Source organism: Oncorhynchus clarkii, chromosome 9 (assembly GCF_045791955.1).
Source record: "Oncorhynchus clarkii lewisi isolate Uvic-CL-2024 chromosome 9, UVic_Ocla_1.0, whole genome shotgun sequence".
NCBI classification, from domain to species: domain Eukaryota; kingdom Metazoa; phylum Chordata; class Actinopteri; order Salmoniformes; family Salmonidae; genus Oncorhynchus; species Oncorhynchus clarkii.
Genome location: NC_092155.1, coordinates 50789158 through 50809678, shown reverse-complemented (window position 1 = coordinate 50809678; position 20521 = coordinate 50789158). Strand labels below are relative to the sequence as shown.

The following is a 20521-nucleotide window of genomic DNA, read 5'->3' as shown; positions in this document are numbered from 1 at the left end:
AATGTGTCCCTGAACAAAGGGGGGGTGGATCAAAATCAAAAGTAACAGTCAGTATCTGGTGTGGCAACCAGCTGCAGTGCATCTCCTCCTCATGGACTGCACCAGATTTGACAGATCTTACTGTGAGATGTTACCCCACTCTTCCACCAAGGCACCAGCAAGTTACCGGACATTCCTGGGGGGAATGGCCCTCACTCTCCGATCCAACAGGTCCCAGACATGCTCAATGGGATTGAGATCTGGACTCTTCGCTGGCCATGGAAAAACCCTGACATTCCAGTCTTGCAGGAACTCACACACAGAACGAGCAGTATGGCTGGTGGCATTGTCATGCTGGAAGGTCATGTCAGGGTGAGCCTGCAGGAAGGGTACCACATGAGGGAGGAGGATGTCTTCCCTGTAACTCACAGCGTTGAGATGGCCTGCAATGACAACAAGCTCAGTCCGATGATGCTGTGACACACCGCCCCAGACCATGACGGACCCTCCACCTTCAAATCGATCCCGCTCCAGAGTACAGGCTCGGGTGTAACGCTCATTCCTTTGATGATAAACGCACATCCGACCATCATCCCCGGTGAGACAAAACTGCGACTCGTCAGTGAAGAGCACTTTTTGCCAGTCCTGTCTGGGTTTGTGCCCATAGGCGACCTTGTTGCAGATGATGTCTGGCGAGGACCTGCCTTACAACGGGCCTACAAGCCCTCAATCCAGCGTCTCTTAGCCAATTGCGGACAGTCTGAGCACTGATGGAGGGATTTTATTTAACCTTTTTTACCTAGGCAAGTCAGTTAAGAACAAATTCTTATTTACAATGAAGGCCTAGGAACAGTGGGTTAACTGCCTTGTTCATGGGCAGAACGACAGATTTCTTTTTACCTTGTCAGCTTGGGGATTCGATCTAGAAACCTTTCGGTTACTGGCCCAACACTCTAACCACTAGGCTACCTGCCGCCATCCTGTACCTGTCCCGCAGGTGTGATATTCGGATGTACCGATCCTGTGCAGGTGTTGTTACACGTGGTCTGCCACTGCGAGTATGATCAGCTGTCCGTCCTGTCTCCCTGTAGCGCTGTCTTAGGCGTCTCACAGTAGAAACACTGCAATTTATTGCCCCGGCCACATCTGCAGTCTTCATGCCTCCTTGCAGCATGCCTAAGGCACGTTCACACAGATGAGCAGGGACCCTGGGCATCTTTCTTTTGGTGTTTTTCCAGAGTCAGTAGAAAGGCCTTTTTAGTGTCCTAAGTTTTCATAACTATGACCTTAATTGCCTACCGTCTGTAAGCTGTTAGTGTCTTAACGACCGTCCCACAGGTGTATGTTCTTTAATTGTTTATGCTTCATTGAACAAGCATGGGAAACGGTGTTTAAACCCTTTACAATGACGATCTGTGAAGTTTTCTGATTTTTACAAATTATCTTTGAAAGACAGGGTCCTGAAAAAGGGACGTTTCTTTTTTTGCTGAGTTTATGTATATAATGGAGTTTGATCAAATGTTTTATATAATATGTTTTACATGAGTACTGACAAGTGACTAAATGATTCCAGCTGCATCAGAAACCAATAAAGTGTTGACTTCTGGATCAATTCATTATGATATTCATTAACTAGCTACAATCTTACTGCTAAAAAAAATGCAGGGAGTTGCTGCATCATTTCAAATATAATTTGTTTAGAATTAAACATGTTTTAATAAAACAATAGAATAGTCTGTCAATGTGGCAAATAAGTAGACAGGGCTTTTATTCCAGACAAAGTTTAATTGCTCTGGAGACCAAGGTGAGTTTACACAGCAGTATGCAGGAACAGTTATGGCAATGTACTGTATGACATTTATACAGTAGAAGAAAAATATACTACTAACACAATAAATACTACAGTTCTACAATGGGAATACTTGCATATGGCCTGTTTGGGAGGTGCAGTGAGGTGTTCACTTTGATACAAGGGGAGATTGTTGTTATGGACCTTACAAATAAGTTGCTGACTCAAGAGGAGAGTGTATCTAACATACTGTCCGCTGTGTGAGGGATACATTGCTAATATGGCTCCAACAACACATGCAGGCAAGGGGATTCAGTGCCCTCTGCCTAGCTTCTCCCATGTAGAACAAACTCCCAGAATAATCTGTAGGCCACCAAGAGGTATTGTCTGTAAGAGAATGACAAAAACACTATTAGACTTTCATGGGCAATTGTTGTGTACTGTCTGTATTCCTACTGAAGCAGCACGATGCAGAATATTTCACATCTCACAGACGCACATTAGCTAGCTAGCTACTGAGGCTAGCTAGCAAACATTAGCTATCTAGCAAGCTACATTAGGCTACAGTACATTTTGGGTATAGCAAACAGAGCTAGTTAGCTTAACTTCGCTTGTGGTATTAGCAAGCCCTGTTATGGCCGAATCGATCACAAAACTATACTGTGCGGGACAACGATCACAAAATTATACTGTACTGAAAAAAACTGCCTCATGTGAAAAGAGAACTTAGCTAGCTACCGACAGCAAAATAACTTACTTGTTTGTCATTTGCCCTCCTGGTCCAGCTAGTCTAGGCTGCCTCCGCCAGTTGATCTTGAAGTTTCTGAAGAACGTCTCAGGCACACCAAAATCCATATGCGAGTCGAACCTTTAATGGTCTGTCACATACACATGATCCATGGAGTCTGCAGTGACCTCCTCCAGCAAGCGAATTTGTTGCAGCACAGACATTCCTCTTCTGCTGGCATGGCTGGACAGCACCCGCATAGGTGCCAGCAGTCGGAGTCTGACCGTGGCTCCCCATCGTTGCTTGCTGGTCTCGCAATTCTTGTTCTCGCTGTCTCAACTCGGCTTCAGTGTATTCCGGCTCAAATGAATAGGGCAGTGTGTCCCTGTGTTAGTATGTAAAAGAACGTCAAAAAACTTTCGTCGTCAAGCTCTTCTTGGAAAGCGGAATTATCAGAAGCAGCCATTGTAATTATTTAGCCATCTTGGATAGACAGTGCATGGTAACATAGCTCCCATTAACGTGTAGAAACTAGTACCGGCGCCATTTTGAAAAGCAAAGTAGGGCTCCTGTCAGGCTGTAGTCTTTACAAAGCCAGGGAAAATTAGTCAGCCTAGGTATCCTGCAATGTCGTGGCAGATAGGAACATCGTTGAGACCAGTCCAATGAGACTGAACAAGGCCAACCATAACTACTCGCTGCTAGCATGTATGTGTAATTGGCAAAACACAAAGGCCACAATAATTGCTACAAAACATGACTCCGTTCATTTTTAGATCAGACAGTAGGCTCAATCAAACAATGATGTCATTGGTTGAACTCTCTCGGCGTGAAAATAAAACAAAATACTGCTATGGTGCATAATTATGTCTGAAACACCTCTCACTCATAATTATGTCTGAAACACCGCTCATCACTCATAATTATGTCCGAAACACCGCTCATCACTCATAATTATGTCTGAAACACCTCTCATCACTCATAATTATGTCTGAAACACCGCTCATCACTCATAATTATGTCTGAAACACCGCTCATCATTCATAATTATGTCTGAAACACCGCTCATCATTCATAATTATGTCTGAAACACCGCTCATCACTCATAATTATGTCTGAAACACCTCTCATCACTCATAATTATGCAGGGAACTGGAAAAACTCCCCAAATATTGTCTAGTGGTGAAGTTTCCATTTACGATTTTCTATTTAAAAACACACTTCCCAATTTCTCTCTTTCCATTGCTCTCTTTTTACGACGCCACCTAAGGATTATCTGAAATAAACACACTTTCTGAGCATGCACTTTGTCCTGCCTTCAGTTCATATGTCGTTCATTGCAAAGCTCTTGAGGTAAAATATATACGTATATTTTTCTCTTAAAAAGGGAAATGTTGCTTAATGCCAAAGCACTCTTATCTCTGGATGCTACAGTACAGGGATTGGCCTGGCCATTCTAGAGGTGGTATTCATGGTGTGTGGGATTTGAACATCATGTGTATAGCTGTGCTATATTCACACACACCTGGCTGTGAAGGTACCAAAACAGACAAATACCCCAATGTTATATCCTAAACTCTCTGCTTTTTTAAAGGTGATAGAAAAGTGTTTTAACAAGCCAATGCAGCCTGACTGTTGTAGTGAAACAGATATGGCCCGTAGTTCCTTTAGTTTCCAGAAAAGTACCCTGCTTTTTTCCAGAAAAATGCTGTACTGTTCAAAGGCGTCTTTTGTGTAGTGTGTCTATGCGTCTGTGGTGTTGTTTTTTGCTTATTTATTTGACTCCTCTTATGACTCTAAGATGTAGAAATGTATTTGTTTCTCCATTGAAAGAAACAGGTGTCAGGGTCACTGTACTTGATCCTGCCCACCAACTGCAAGGTTCAAAGGCAAAAACAAAGTCTGTATGAGTGTCCATCACCTGCACACATTGAATTTGCTTGCATTGAGTCCTTTGTCTGTCTCTGTGTGCGTGTGTGTCACACAGTCTCTCTGAGACAAAGAGCCTCCACGGCGTTGCTGGGTCCCTGGGCCACGCCCCCGATGAGAAACAGCATGTTGGGGGTCTGCAGGGGTGAACAGGAGCAGCGGGGACTGGGCATGGGGGCAGCGTACTCCCAACTCCGCTTCACAGGATTGTAGCTCTCAACCGACGACAGGGGTGACGGCTGGTTACCTGGACACACACACACCGATGAGATCATGAACACCAATTTACAAATTGTTTGCCCCCTAAAATAAGGACACAGATGGATCTTCCCTGAAAAATAACAGCTATTCCCTTAACATGAAAATGTGACCGTCAATATTTTACAGTTGAGCTAACATTATAGAGAGAGCAGTAGAACACAGGATTGAAGCTTCACAAATGGCTCTGTGTTAGTCAGTGCCTGGCGTAATAGAGGAGCACAAAGGCATGTCCGGTGTGTATCCCCCTCACAGCCACATCATTAGTGTGCCTCCAAGCTACTCCATCACTCTGACCTGTCTGGGGCCGGGACTGCTGCACCCTCTCCCCCCCCCCCCCAAATGTCACATTGACGCACACACACCACAGGAGACAGGCAGACCTGTTCATCACTCTCTCCCTCTCACACACACACACACACCAGAGAAGAAGCTATAGGAGGACAGTTTCATTGTAATGGCTGGAATGGGATACATGGAAGGAAGTCTAACATGTAGAGCTTGGTCCTCTGACATACACACATGATCAAACTAACACAACCCTACTACCTACTGTTGAACAATGTGAAACACACTCAACCTATTTTACTCTGTCACACATGAGCACACACAAAAACACACTTACGGGATTACACACAAAAACTAAAAGAGAAATAGGCATGTAAGTGCTATTCTAAATAAAGGCATTTTTAATTCCACCCTCCAGTAAGGTTATATACTCAATGATAAGACAGAAATTGATGATAAGAAAAACGTGTCTAAGACTAGGGCCCCGCGAGATAGCTGTGTTGTCGTCTTGAACTGGAGGGGGGGGTACGTCTGTCTAGTTTAGCAATGGGATCTGCCTCTCAGTCTGAGCCACAGGTGGAATTATGCAGCATGTTGCATCCATCCAGATGGCTGGGGGAGTAGACTGTAGTCTGTAAAAAAAACATGTAAATGCACTAGGAGAGATTGTAAGAAGCAAATTAAAACTTGAACTTAACTAAAAAACAAAGCACATACAGTGCCTAGTGAAAGTCTACACACCCCTTGAACAGTTGTCACATTTCGATGCATTAAAATGTCATCTAAAATGGGATTACATTAGAATTTCCCCCAACAGATCTCTACAGCCTTCTCCACTATCAAAGTGAAAGAAAAAGTACATAACATTTTCTAAATGAATAAAGAATTAAAAACAATATGTCTTCACACCCCAAGAGTTAATATTTAGTGGAAGCACCTTTGGCAGCAATTACAGCTGTAAATATTTGTGACTCTTAGGGCAACATCGCCATTGTTTTTGTCAAAATTGCTCATGCTCAGTAAATTTGGTTGGAAGTATTGATGGACATCAATATTCAAACATCATTTGCTCTCACACACACGCAGTAATATGCACATACATTTATACTGACTAAACACACACCCACTCACATACAATCATCATATACGCTGCTGCTACTCCATTTATCATATATCCTGATGCCTAGTCACCTTACATATCTACCTCTATCACTCCAGTATCCCTGCACATGGTAAATATGGTACTGGAACTTGACCCTGTATATAGATAGTGTTTAATTACTTCATATTCTATTCAACACAACAATGGGCCTCAGGACCTCAGAATGATCTGTTACTGATCCAATGTTACAGCTGGTTTAGTAACCGCATCAACAACATTTTCTGTAACCTTTTAAAAACAACTGCCATTTTGACCACTATCCTCAACAAGTCAGACAAAAACTTAGAGCATATGAAATCTTCCTCTAATTTTCAAATCTGAAAACAGAACAGGAATAGCTTCTACCAATCAAGAGGTAGAGCTGTAACCCATCAACTGCTTTCATTAACCTTTTCACCATGTGTGTTCCGCCTCCTAATTAATTCACATAGAAGTAGACCATTTCACTGTTGAGGACAACTTGAGGCTTGATTGAACCAGACAAGCACATCTCCAGTGTTTCCCCAGATCAAGTATGCAGACATTTGCGCAGTCTAGCACGAACTGAGGCACATTTTCTGTCTGGCGCTCGCATTGCCTTCATTGTTGTTTTCCTTACAAATGATAACTTTGGACATGTGTGCATTCCAATCAGTCCCTTATTTTCTGTAAACCGTGTGGTCGTTTCTACTGTAGCATATCGTATGTATGTATGGAGCATTGTGTATTCACTGTTTTATTCACGTTTTCAAGTTCTGGTGACATATCATGCATTCTAATTCTTGCATAGATTGTAATGATGTTTTTTTTTAAGGTTGTACTGATTATGATGAGCTAATGCTAAGCCATCTGCCAGCTACAGTGCCTTGCGAAAGTATTCGGCCCCCTTGAACTTTGCGACCTTTTGCCACATTTCAGGCTTCAAACATAAAGATATAAAACTGTATTTTTTTGTGAAGAATCAACAACAAGTGGGACACAATCATGAAGTGGAACGACATTTATTGGATATTTCAAACTTTTTTAACAAATCAAAAACGGAAAAATTGGGCGTGCAAAATTATTCAGCCCCTTTACTTTCAGTGCAGCAAACTCTCTCCAGAAGTTCAGTGAGGATCTCTGAATGATCCAATGTTGACCTAAATGACTAATGATGATAAATACAATCCACCTGTGTGTAATCAAGTCTCCGTATAAATGCACCTGCACTGTGATAGTCTCAGAGGTCCGTTAAAAGCACAGAGAGCATCATGAAGAACAACGAACACACCAGGCAGGTCCGAGATACTGTTGTGAAGAAGTTTAAAGCCGGATTTGGATACAAAAAGATTTCCCAAGCTTTAAACATCCCAAGGAGCACTGTGCAAGTGACTGTACCAAGACCTGGCCGTCCCTCTAAACTTTCAGCTCATACAAGGAGAAGACTGATCAGAGATGCAGCCAAGAGGCCCATGATCACTCTGGATGAACTGCAGAGATCTACAGCTGAGGTGGGAGACTGTCCATAGGACAACAATCAGTCGTATATTGCACAAATCTGGCCTTTATGGAAGAGTGGCAAGAAGAAAGACATTTCTTAAAGATATCCATAAAAAGTGTCGGTTAAAGTTTGCCACAAGCCACCTGGGAGACACACCAAACGTGGAAGAAGGTGCTCTGGTCAGATGAAACCAAAATTGAACTTTTTGGCAACAATGCAAAACGTTATGTTTGGCGTAAAAGCAACACACCATCCCCACTGTCAAACATGGTGGTGGCAGCATCATGGTTTGGGCCTGCTTTTCTTCAGCAGGGACAGGGAAGATGGTTAAAATTGATGGGAAGATGGATGGAGCCAAATACAGGACCATTCTGGAAGAAAACCTGATGGAGTCTGCAAAAGACCTGAGACTGGGACGGAGATTTGTCTTCCAACAAGACAATGATCCAAAACATAAAGCAAAATCTACAATGGAATGGTTCAAAAATAAACACATCCAGGTGTTAGAATGGCCAAGTCAAAGTCCAGACCTGAATCCAATCGAGAATCTGTGGAAAGAACTGAAAACTGCTGTTCACAAATGCTCTCCATCCAACCTCACTGAGCTCGAGCTGTTTTGCAAGGAGGAATGGGAAAAAATGTCAGTCTCTCGATGTGCAAAACTGATAGAGACATACCCCAAGCGACTTACAGCTGTAATCGCAGCTAAGTTCCCTTTCCTTGCTTTGTTTAACAACACTGTCGTGATTTGACTTTAACATTAATCTGAAGACAGTTAATTAGAGAAATAACAATGTTTAATTGTGACAATTATATTAATAATGTAACAATTAACTAATTAGGATCTGGGGCACCACGAGAGCGGTTCTTTAAAGAGTTACCATCTCCCGAATTAAACTCTAAGGGTGGGTTGCACCAAGATGAATTAACTCTTAAACTGGGTTAAATCAAAGTTTATCTATTAATCTTGTTGGACCAAATTTTAAACCTAGTTTTAAATTATTCCTAGTTAAAGTAAATCCTTCCTCTCATCTAAATTTAGTTTTCACTTTAAACCTAGATTCATTTTAAGCATATTGCTCAATGGTTCTACGCAACTGGATGTTTCCAGATGGTGGATGGGAACCTTTCTGGACTCCACAAGTCAACCGTCTGCAGGATTTTAGTCAGTGTCCAGTGCTATTGCCAGTCTGAAGAATCAGTACATAAGGTTCAAGCCTACAGAGGAAACAGCAGCTGGATTTTACAGGAGAGCTAGATTCCAAGGTGTACTAGGGGCAATAGACTATGCACACATTCCTAATCCCAACCCTGGAATGGAGAACTATTCCATAATCGGAAAGGTTACCACTCCATCAACGTGCAGGCTGTCTGTTATGACAAAGGTCAGCTCACCAACATTGTAGCTAGATGGCCAGGATCCACCCATGACAGCAGAATCTTTTGGACAATAGTCGTCTGTGTGCAATGCTGGAACAAGGGGCCTAGTAGGTGACAAATATCAATATCATTGTCTTGGTGACAATGGATATGCCTGTAGTGGGTACCTTATGACCCCCCCTTTTAAACCCACAGACACAGAAGAGAAAGCATACAACACCTCTCATATCCTGGCAAGAGGTCTCAGTGAGTTTTTGGAGTGTGAAAAAAATAATGATTCCCTTACCTAAAGGAGGGGCTCTGCACGAAGATGGACACTACACTGACAATCATTATTGCAGTGCCGGTTCTGTGTAACTTGGAGACAAGGAGACAAGCTACCTGAGGAGGCCCTACCTGAGGAGAATGTAGAAGATGGCCAGGTGCAACATGCTGAGGGAAGAACCATCCGAGCATTCTGTACTAACAATAGCAATCAAGCACCCAAGTTAACTTGCTAGCTACTTCCAAACACAAATGAGAGAACAGCTGAACATTACTCGCCCTAGCAAAGCTGGTTAGGCTGTTTTCTTACCCAGAGCGTTGGTTTCTGCAACTGTGCTGTCAGATTGTCCATTTGTAAATTCAGAGCTTTTCGCTCTCAGAGCACACACTGGCCGATGTGCGCTCACAACGCTAGCTAGGTAGACAATAAACCATAATCCCAACTGTTACTACCCTGCATGAATCTGCTATCCAACCAGGTTCAATGTTAGCTAGCTAACATTAGGCTATAGCTAGCCAAGAAAATGGCTCTGAGATACGAATAATAAGATCAAACATGTAACGTTAGCTAGCGAGCCAGCAAGTTAACGTTAGCTAGCTAGCTAACAGTACACTTTAACTTGAAAGGAAAAGACTGAATTTCTAAATTAAAAACGTGTAATATCTGAAAATGTAGCTTGCTAGACTATCTTACCCATATACATCATGGATGGATGCGTCTCCTATCGGATGCCATGGTTGCCCTTAGTTTGAAGATGTAATCCGGAGACGTGTTTTTTCCATCTCCTTAGCTACCACACTCAAATTCCACTGATTTCAAAACTCATTCCTGCAGAAAGTGGAGCGCAACACTTATGCAGTTTTACTACACGATACATTAAAAAAGCTGTGTTAGACAGGATTACCTACACATACTGACCAGCTCAAATAGACAGAAGCATGCTATATGGCAGACCAATCCAAACTCTTCTCTCAGCATATCCAGGCCACTCATTATCTCAGCCAATCATGGCTAACGGGAAGGGTGCTGGCTTTAACTGTGGCTAAACCAACTAGGCTTGTAATTTAACACTTTTATTTGTATTTACAGATGGCATAAAAGTTCGTTATTAAGGCACATGGCAAAAAAACACATTTAGATTTAAAATAAATCTCTCCTGTGAAGTCGTGACCCACGACATACGCCGTTTCCTGAAACGGGTCACAAATAACGTTAGTGTTCTATAGATCACCTCTGACCATTCCCCACGTTCTATACTATAAATATTGTTCCAGTATATGCTTTTGAACGTGTTAGAGTTTCAGCGGGAAAAAGGTCTGTTGAGACAAAGCACATTCCTTTGGTGAATCTGGAGAGCGCAGGCCTGGATCTTCTCCCTTGATTTACAACAGGAAGTGATTTGTTAATCCCTACTAGTTCTTTCCTTCCCCCTCTACGGGTGAGAGGGGGTCTGATTGAAGTTATTCATTGCAAACCTGATCTGACCAATTTGGATTCTCATGGACAGTCATAACAACGCTATAATGAATCTAGCAAAGAAGAGTTCTGGGTCAGAGTGCAGTATTGATTTAGCTTCATAGCACACACGTTTGTTAGCATGTTTTTCACACTGGCTTTAGCCATGGAGTGAGCAGGCCTGCCATAGCTACATGATTTGCGAATCTATTTCGAACCGAACAGCTTGCGCGACAGATAAAATGGCTTTGAAAAAATACAATTTCAGTTAATAAGGAGAGTTATCTACCAAAATAACTACATTATGGCATGACCTGGAACGATACAGAGAAGATTTCTAATGCTTCCCAGGTCTGGACGACCTGGAACAATACAGGGAAGATTTCTAATACTGGCCTTCTCAGGATCGTGGACCGTGCTCTAAATAACTAAACTGGCTATTTTGCCTGTCTGTAAAGAGAAGGGTGGACTGTACGTTGATCCTGCTGCTCTAATTGGATCGAGCGAAAAGGTCTCCCTTCACTTACTTCCTATTTCGCCCGATCACTTCTCATCACACTTATTTCAGTTCTCACACGCAACTATTGTGGTTTAGACACTGAACACAAAGACCGACCACAACTACTGACCTCAACCACACAACTACTGACCACAACAACTGAACTAAACACCGACCTACCAAAACTACTGACCACAACTACTGACCAAACATCTACTGAACCACAAAACGAATGACCACAACCACACAACTACTGACTACAGCTACTGACCACACAACTACTAACCACAACTACTGAACCACACAAGTACTTACCAAAACTACTGATCAAACCACAAAACTACTGACCAAAACTACTGACCAAAACTACTGACCAAAACTACTGACCACATAACTATTGAATCACACAACTTGGGACCACAACAGCACAAATACTGACCACATCCGTATGTAGGGCCCAAAGAACCTGCAACACAACTACTTACCACAACTACTGATCTGGTCTGCACTAGCTCTAGTCCAGCTCTGGTCCTGGGCGTAGTTAATTAGCTCGGGTTCGCACTAGCTCTGGTCTGAAATGTACATTATAGAGTGGCAAGAAAAAGTATGTGAACCCTTTCTGCTAAATTGGTCATCAAATTTGATCTGATCTTCATCTACATCACAACAATAGACAAGCATAGTGTGCTTAAACTAATAACACACAAATTATTGTATTTTTCTATATTATATTGAATGCATCATTTAAACATTCACAGTGTAGGTTGGGAAAGTATGTGAACCTCTAGGCTAATGACTTCTCCAAAAGCAAATTGGAGTCAGGAGTCAGCTAACCTGGAGTCCAATCAATGAGACCAGATTGGAGATGTTGGTTAGAGCTGCCTTGCCCTATAAAAAAACACAACATTTGAGTTTGTTATTCACAAGAAACATTGCCTGACGTGAACATGCCTTGAACAAAATATTAAGAATTGTTGATTTGCATAAAGCTGGAAAGGGCCACAAAAGTATCTCTAAAACCCTTGATGTTCATCAGTCCACGGTAAGACAAACTGTCTATAAATGGAGAAAGTTCAGCACTGTCGCTAATCCCCCTAGGAGTGGCCGTCCTGCAAAGAAGACTGCAAGAGCAGAATGCTCAATGAGGTTAGAGTGAGGCTAGATTGTCAGCTAAAGACTTACAGAAATCTCTGGAACATGCTAACATCTCTGTTGATGAGTCTACGATACGTAAAACACTAAATAAGAATGGTGTTCATGGGAGGACAACACGGAAGAGACCACTGCTGTCCAAAAAAAACATTGCTCCACATCTAAAGTTTGCAAAAGTGCAACTGGATGTTCCACAGCGCATCTGGCAAAATATTCTGTGGACAGATGAAACTACAGTTGAAAGGAACATACAACACCATGTGTGGAGAAGAAAAAGGCACAGCACAGCACACCAACATCAAAACCTCATCCCAACTGCAAAGTATGGTGGAGAGAGTATCATGGTTTGGGGCTGCTTTGCTGCCTCAGGGCCTGAAGAGCTCTCTATCATCAGAAAAATGAATTCCCAAGTTTATCAAGACATTTTGCAGGAGAATGTCAGGCTATCTGTCCGCCAATTGAAGCTCAGATGTTGGGTGATGCAACAGGACAATGACCCAAAACACAGAAGTAAATTAAAAACAGATTGGCTTCAACAGAAGAAAATATGCCTTCCGGAATGGCCCAGTCAGAGTCCTGACCTCAACCCGATTGAGATGCTATGGCATGACCTCAACAGTGCAGTTCACACCAGAGACCAAGAATTTTGCTGAACTGAAACAGTTCTATAAAGAGGAATGGTCCAAAATTCCTCCTGACCGTTGTGCAGGTCTGATCCGCAACTACAGAAAGCGTTTGGTTGAGGTTATTGCTGCCAAAGGAGGGTCAACCAGTTATTAAATCCAAGGGTTCACAAACTTTTCCCACCCTGCACTATGAATGTTTACACAACGTGTTCAATAAAAACATGAAACGTATAATTGTTTGTGTGTTATTAGTTTAAGCAGACTGTGTTTGTCCATTGTTGTGTCCTAGATGAAGAAAGATTATGACCCATTTATGCAGAAATCCAGGTATTTACAAAGGGTTCACATACTTTTTCTTGCCACTGTAGCTACTTAAATGTGCATAAATTACCATATAATAACAACCAACAATTACTGTAATTCTTGAACCGTTCACAACTTTCACATGTTCAAGTGTATCTTATCCTATCAGCCAACCAATCAATTAATATTTTCATCCACCTACTTTTTCAACTGGTGACATTAATAAGGGATCATAGCTTTCACCTGTTCAGTCTATGTCATGGAAAAAGCAGTTGTTCTCAATGTTTGTTACACTTAGTGTACATCCTCCACAATCACACATCTTATTCTCCCTCCACCACACACACAGCAATATCTCATATCTTTAGGAGGGTCAGTCAAAGTGAGTTCTCTCCTCAAGCCTCAGGATTTGGGCTCCTATCCGTGTCATTATACGCCACCAGCTGCTGCCAAGTTTTTCTGGTTTCCATGGAGACACTCGATGAGCTACAGATGATATGGACTGGTCGGTGGGGGTTAGGCTACTGTTGTTCTCATAATTTCTGGGGAGAACAAAGTGCCCGAGCTGAATCGTCTTTTCATGGTAATCAGAGTACTGCTCAGACCTGCTCCTTTTTTATCTTCACAGGAACACACTCCGCCATAGCGCTGTACGGGAAGGACCGCTCCTCCGCTCTTCTCGGGGCTCAAAGCTTCCTGTCACACCTTTGATTTCCTAACACCTAACCTACATCTCCCCCACTCTGCTACTAGATGTTTGTTTCCCCAAGGGGGATGTTTTTACTAAATTGGATTTGACCACATATTCTGTTCTGTGTCAAATGGACCAAGATCATTTTGAAAAAAGTTTTCATTTTAGTCTTTTAGCAGACACTTTTATCCAGTGACTTACAGGAGCAATTAGGGTTAAGTGCCTTGCTCAAGGGCATATCGACAGATTTTTCACCTAGTCGGCTCAGGGATTCAAACCAGCAACCTTTCAGTTGCTGGCCCAACACTCTTCATCGCTAGGCTACCTACCACCCTATTTGGATTGGCCTCAGCAGCATGGGGGTTCTAGCAGAAGGGGATTAGGCACATTAGGACCACTTGCCTGCAATAGATTTTAGGACAGAACTGGACAACGGCACAAAGAAATGTGAGGTCACCGACCTAAAAGCAGCTAAAGAGGGTTAAGCTTTGGTGACTAAATATCACGCCTGAAATAAGCAAATCCCTGAAATGACCAAAAGACATTTAAATCATTAGACCTCTTAGGATTTGTTAGGATGTGTGTGTGTGTACACACGAGTGACATTCTATTGGGCTGTGCACATAATTGCATATCATCCACCTTCACACAGCCATCTCTTCAAAGTTAATTCAAATATTCTCTATTCATACATATATCAATGTGTCTTCTATATGTGATAAGGGGAGAGAGTGACAGTGAGGGGAGGTCAAGAGAGAAATTAAAACATTTGAGAGAAAAAGTGAAGATACTCAGAATTGTTTGGGAGACAGATGAAGAGAGAATACAGAGTTGGAGGAGGAGGCTCCAGCTTTTCAATGGCAATCTGATGTCACCCTGAAAAGCAGCCCTTTGGCTTCCACACATCCAACACTATGAATAATAAATAGGTGCTTCATCCAGCCTCAAAAGAAAAAGACAGAGACAATTCTCCCAGCTGGCTGTTAAACTAAGAGCAGATCCCTCATTTACCAGCTTTTGACAACAGTCAGAGGAAAGGGAAATATGCCATATAACATATGTGAATCAGAATCCAAAAAGATCCTTCTTGGATTAAAATGATCATGCCCAGACTGTTGACATTTCTGAGTGTAACATTTCCTAATTCTTTCTCTCCTCACGTCTCTCTGTACCAGCCCCCCCCCCCCCCCCCTCAAACTGTATTCTCTCCCTCTGCATCCTCTCTTCCCTGTGTCTTTCCTTTCTCTACATCTCTCACTCAAACTCAATGTCCCTCCCTCTCTACCTCTTGCACAGAGACAGTGGGAGCAGTTCTTTTGACAGATTCTAAGCTCGCTTCATTGTCTCCTTAAACTGTGACATGGAGACCCAAATGAACAAATAAATTAACCAAATTACACAGAATGTGTACAAAGACAGAGAATAGAATGAATTCCCACACTGTCTCATTATGAGGTAAACTCTGCTCTATATCCTACTGAGCCACGGCTATAACTGTAAACTGCTTACAATCACGCAGTGGAGGAAACCCTAACCCTCTGATTACTCATTCTAAACATGATTCATTGTTTTTTTTCACAGTATATTTATGATGCAATTCAATCAAGGGGAAAATTAGAAAGCAATGGGAACTTCATTTGCCTAAATTAACATGATTACTTCTCATGGTGTGACTGTCACACTGTGTTACTAAGATTAATGCGCAGGTGTTTTGTTTGTTCACATGAACTAGACCTTGAGGTTGTTTTAGTGTTAGGACCTGACCTTGTTGTTAGTGCTGTAAGTGGTGTTATTTGTCAGGGTCAAGTAGTTTATTGGTTCTGGGGTATTTTGCAACCCAAGCATCTATTTGGGCAGTAAAGTGCTCACCTAGTCCACCAGCAACGATGACCCTTCCACCGAGACATCCGGCCACAAAGTCTGCTCTCTTAACCCTCATCCTGGAGGTTCGGGTTGGTTTCATCCAGATACCTGCAACACACAGGGGTCAGAGGTCAAATGTCAGAGAGGAGACTAACATCAAACACTGTTTGACATAAATATTCCAAAATCCCTTTCCAAGCATCATTAACTACATGTATCCAACATACATATCTATTACAACGCAGATGGTTGACCTATTTACAGTGTGGGGGAAAACAGCACCGCTACTCTAAATCTATATCTGTTTTATGTCTTTCTCTCCTCTCGAACCCCCTCTCCTTGCCCTCTACTCTGCCTGGGTCTTACTCACCACCTCAGTGTTTCCATCATTCCCTGACACTCACTTAATATGCCATACCCTCTCTCTCTATTTGCCCCAAAATCTTTCCTCTCTCTCTATCCTCGTTCGCTCCATTTCTCACTCTGCCCCATTTTATCTCCCCCTCTCTGATCTCTCCCTCTCTTTCAGGTAGATAATGTAGATGAAGACAAACGATACTATAGATAGGGAGGCTGCCTATGCTAAGCCTGAGGGAGCTCCATGAATCACTCAGCGCAAAGAGGCCATCCCAGGTGCACTCTGCTCTGGCTATGTCTGGCGACATGTCTGCCCCACAGCAGATTACATTTTCTAAATTTGGGACAGCGTACCCTCATTCCCTCTCCACCCTCCCCTTTTCCTCCTCTCTCCTGCACTGCCGACTAAAAGCCTGACTTCAAGCGCTCCATCTTCTCTCCGTGCCAGGTCTGTCCAGTCAGGGAGAGGACAGCACTGTTCAGGTGGATGAGACACCATTTACTTCAGTGGTTTAGTCACAGCAGCAAAGTCTGTGACCTCAGGCAACTCCTGAACTTTCCCTGATAGCTCAGCAGCTCACAATAGGAGGCAAAGAGAAAACCCAACACCCTCTCTATGTGACAAATCAAGCTCTCTGTATGTGAGAGACCAGAACACTCCAAGGTCCAGACAACTCAAATGACTGTTACCAGAGTGTATGCAGCCCAATCATAACTGTCATAAAAAAAAGCGATATAATTAAACAACACCGGATTTGGAATAATAGATCGAAAGAAAATGTGTCACTAATGTTATTATTTATTATATTCCAGAATGTACAGTTCAGATTCTTTCCCTCTAAAGCCATTGCTCCAAAGCACACCCTGTGAGCTTAGAACAGACACTGTTGTTGCGAATTTGCGTTCTCCAAAACAAATTGAACACTCTTAATGAGCCTTCAGCACTTGGAGGAGTAGCCAACAAAAACAACTAGGTCAATAAAGGATGATACTAAGGTAGGGAGCAAGGAGGGTAGGAATAAGGGAGGAGGTAGATAACAAGAGAGAACATGGGTCGTGTTGATGAGGGAGGAAGAGAGAAGGAGAAATATGCATTGAGTGTACACCTTCCTAATATTGAGTTGCACCCCGTTGCCCTCAGAACAGCCTCAGTTCGTCAGGGCATGGACTCGACAATGTGTCAAACATTCCACCGGGATGCTGGCTCATGTTGACTCCAACGCTTCCCACATTTGTGTCAAGTTGGATGGATGTCCTTTATGTGGTGGACCATTCTTGATACACACGGTAAACTGCTGAGCTTGAAAAACCCAGCAGCGTTGCAGTTCTTGACACAGTCAAACCGGTGCGCCTGGCACCTACTACCTACATACCCTGTACCCTGTTCAAAGGCACTTAAATCTTTTGTCTTTCCCATTCACCCTCTGAATGGCACACATACACAATCCATGTCTCAAGTCTTTAAAATCCTTCTTTAACCTCTTTCCTCCCCTTCATCTACACTGATTGAAGTGGATTTAACAAGTGGCATCAATAAGAGATCTTAGCTTCACCTGGATTCACCTGGTCAGTCTACAATACATCAGCAAAAGTATGTGGACGCCTGTCTATGTCATGGAAAGGGCAGGTGTTCCTAATGTTATGTTACACTCAGTGTTTTTTTAGGGAGGTAGAAATTGCCACATGCAGAGAGACACACGCACGAACACACAAACGCACACACACATATATATGCACACTACCGGTCAAAAGCTTTAGAACACCTACTCATTCTAGGGTTTTTCTTTATTTTGACTATTTTCTACATTGTAGAATAGTAGTGAAGACATGAAACTGAAACCTTGAGATGAAACTGAAAATAAACTTTTGACCGGTAGTGCACACCTCTATCTACAACCTTCACCTTCTCTTGGTTGGATCCATCACGTCTCTAGTGCGCGCGCGCGCACGCACGCACGCACGCACACACACACACACAGCAGGCTGTACAGTCTAATGGAAGAGGGCAGTCACAGAGTGGCCAGAGCAATTTCCGCCCCAGAGGGGGAGAAGCAGAGGGGCCAGAGCCTCAGTAACAGATAAGCTTATTGGAACAGATTGGTTTTTCAGCACAGGCAAATGGAGGCAAGATAACATGTAAAAATAGACAGAGGGAAAAAAGTGAGGCAGTTTAGGAAGCAGGCACAACTTCCCCTGCTATCTGCAGATAAATTGCCATGGCCATTTCTTCTCCCACACAGTGTTTCTGTGCCCAGGGCTCTCTTAGAAGATCTGTCTGCCGCTCTACTGCTCCTCTACTGTTATGATGTATAGGATGATAGCTACAGCACAGAGGCTGGCCAAGGACATACTGGAACTATCTGCCAGTGGACTCGGTCTCTGTTTAAAACTTACTGACACACATTGATGGTTTGCGGTTCTAATTCAATCAAGTACAGGCTCCTTGTTGGTTTGACAATCTTAAGCCCTGAGACTTTGTTTCTGGTGTGTTGTTGCCTTTATTTATTTATATTTAAATATATATGTACATTGGGGCAAAAAAGTATTTAGTCAGCCACCAATTGTGCAAGTTCTCCCACTTAAAAAGATGAGAGAGGCCTGTAATTTTCATCATAGCTACACTTCAACTATGACAGACAAAATTAGAAGAAAATCCAGAAAATCACATTGTAGGATATTTAATGAATTTATTTGCAAATTATGGTGGAAAATAAGTATTTGGTCAATAATAAAAGTTTCCCATCATAATTTGCAAATAAATTCATTAAAAAAATCCTACAATGTGATTTTCTGGATTTTTTTTCTTCATTTTGTCTGTCATAGTTGAAGTGTACCTATGATGAAAATTACAGGCCTCTCATCTTTTTAAGTGGGAGAACTTGCACAATTGGTGGCTGACTAAATACTTTTTTGCACCACTGTATATACAAACACACACACAGTGTGTTGACTGACAGGTGAGTTAGGCAGAGAACAGTGCCCCAGCTGGAATATAGAAGCCGTGTGTTTATTTAAAGCCCAGAATCAATCCTCTCTCTCTTTCACACACTACCACTTCTGACTCCAATCACCTCGCTCAATAACCCACAGCCTACCTCTCTCTCTCTTACCCACCGCAGCATCTCCTGCCACATACTCTGACATCTCCCCAACGGGAGGATGCAATATTCCTCTCCACTACATTTCCAATGACATCAAGCGGCCGGGAGTGGAAAGGAAAATATATAGCCTAGTAAATGCAATCCCTCCATGTGGTTCCATTCACTGAGTCTCTGGAGGAGCAGAATGTGCTGTCAGAGGAATTATGGGAAAAGGATCCCTATCTTGTTCGAGATGTGAAAATGAAGCTTATTACTGAGCAGAACAGTACTTTGTGACATACGGTGGGCGATATGGCATTGAGGTCCACGTTGGTCTCCTTTGTGCCATCCATTCTCCAGATTGTCTGCTCCATCGACTGACTGACAGGAGTGTATTCATGATGGCATACAGTACAGCCAGGCCCTCATTAAAAATACACATCGATCTATGCAGTCATGTTTGAATCTCAGGTCCTCCCTCCGATACGCCTGATGGATAAATATAGCCTGTTAATCAGGTCCACTCTCACACACAAACACAGCCAGGGTCTCAGGTTTGATTAATTGCATTCTGAGATTAATTACAAAGATCAATGCGATAATCCACAGGTCTCATGAGGCGAGAGGGACTGTACCCACTCCACATGCCATTTTCACACGCTGCCACGCTTAGCTTCCTACTGTATGTGTGTAGTAGATGTACTGTATGTGTGTGCCTGTGTAGCATATGTACTGTATGTGTGTGGCTGAAATCACCCTCTTCCACTTTACACTGCAGGCAGACAGGCAGGGAGACAGGCAGGGAGACAGGCAGGGAGACAGGCAGGGAGACAGGCAGGGAGACATGGAGAGGGATTCAAGTTCATGGGGTTTGAGGTGAGATGAAAGGTAAAGAGAAGGATAATTGTTTGACAGAAGAAGAGAGGAGGAGATGGCTAAGAGGGGTGGCATCAGTGGAGTGGTGAGAGAGCGGCGAGGTGTTACTGACAAAATGTGAATGTATTTGATGGCATCATTGGACACAGCCGTAACATGCTTTTACAATACAAAGAGTGTGTCAGTGGTTGAATACAGCACAAAGGAAACAAGTTGTGTATGAACAGTACTATTACAGAGACAGCCGGGGCATAATATCTAAATAAACAGGGGTGAAAACACATATCCAAACACACTAGGTTGCACTCCCAAAGTCTGTCAGTGGACATGATCAACTCTAATACGGGCAATTAGATTTGGAAATGAGGCCTGCTGTTTGATTC

The 20521-nt window shown here is 42.8% G+C and overlaps 1 protein-coding gene across 1 annotated transcript in view; it reads right to left on the bottom strand.

The window, feature by feature from the left end:
- Window positions 1-4474: 4474 nt before the first annotated feature.
- LOC139417281 (kelch domain-containing protein 8B-like) overlaps window positions 4475-20521 on the bottom strand; it is a 109203-nt gene continuing 93156 nt past the window's right edge. Inside the window, exons 4-5 of the mRNA XM_071166541.1 lie at window positions 15832-15933; window positions 4475-4671 (exon numbers count right to left, since the gene is read on the bottom strand). Coding sequence (XP_071022642.1) covers window positions 4475-4671; window positions 15832-15933 — 299 coding nt within the window. The remainder of the gene's footprint in view (window positions 4672-15831; window positions 15934-20521) is intronic.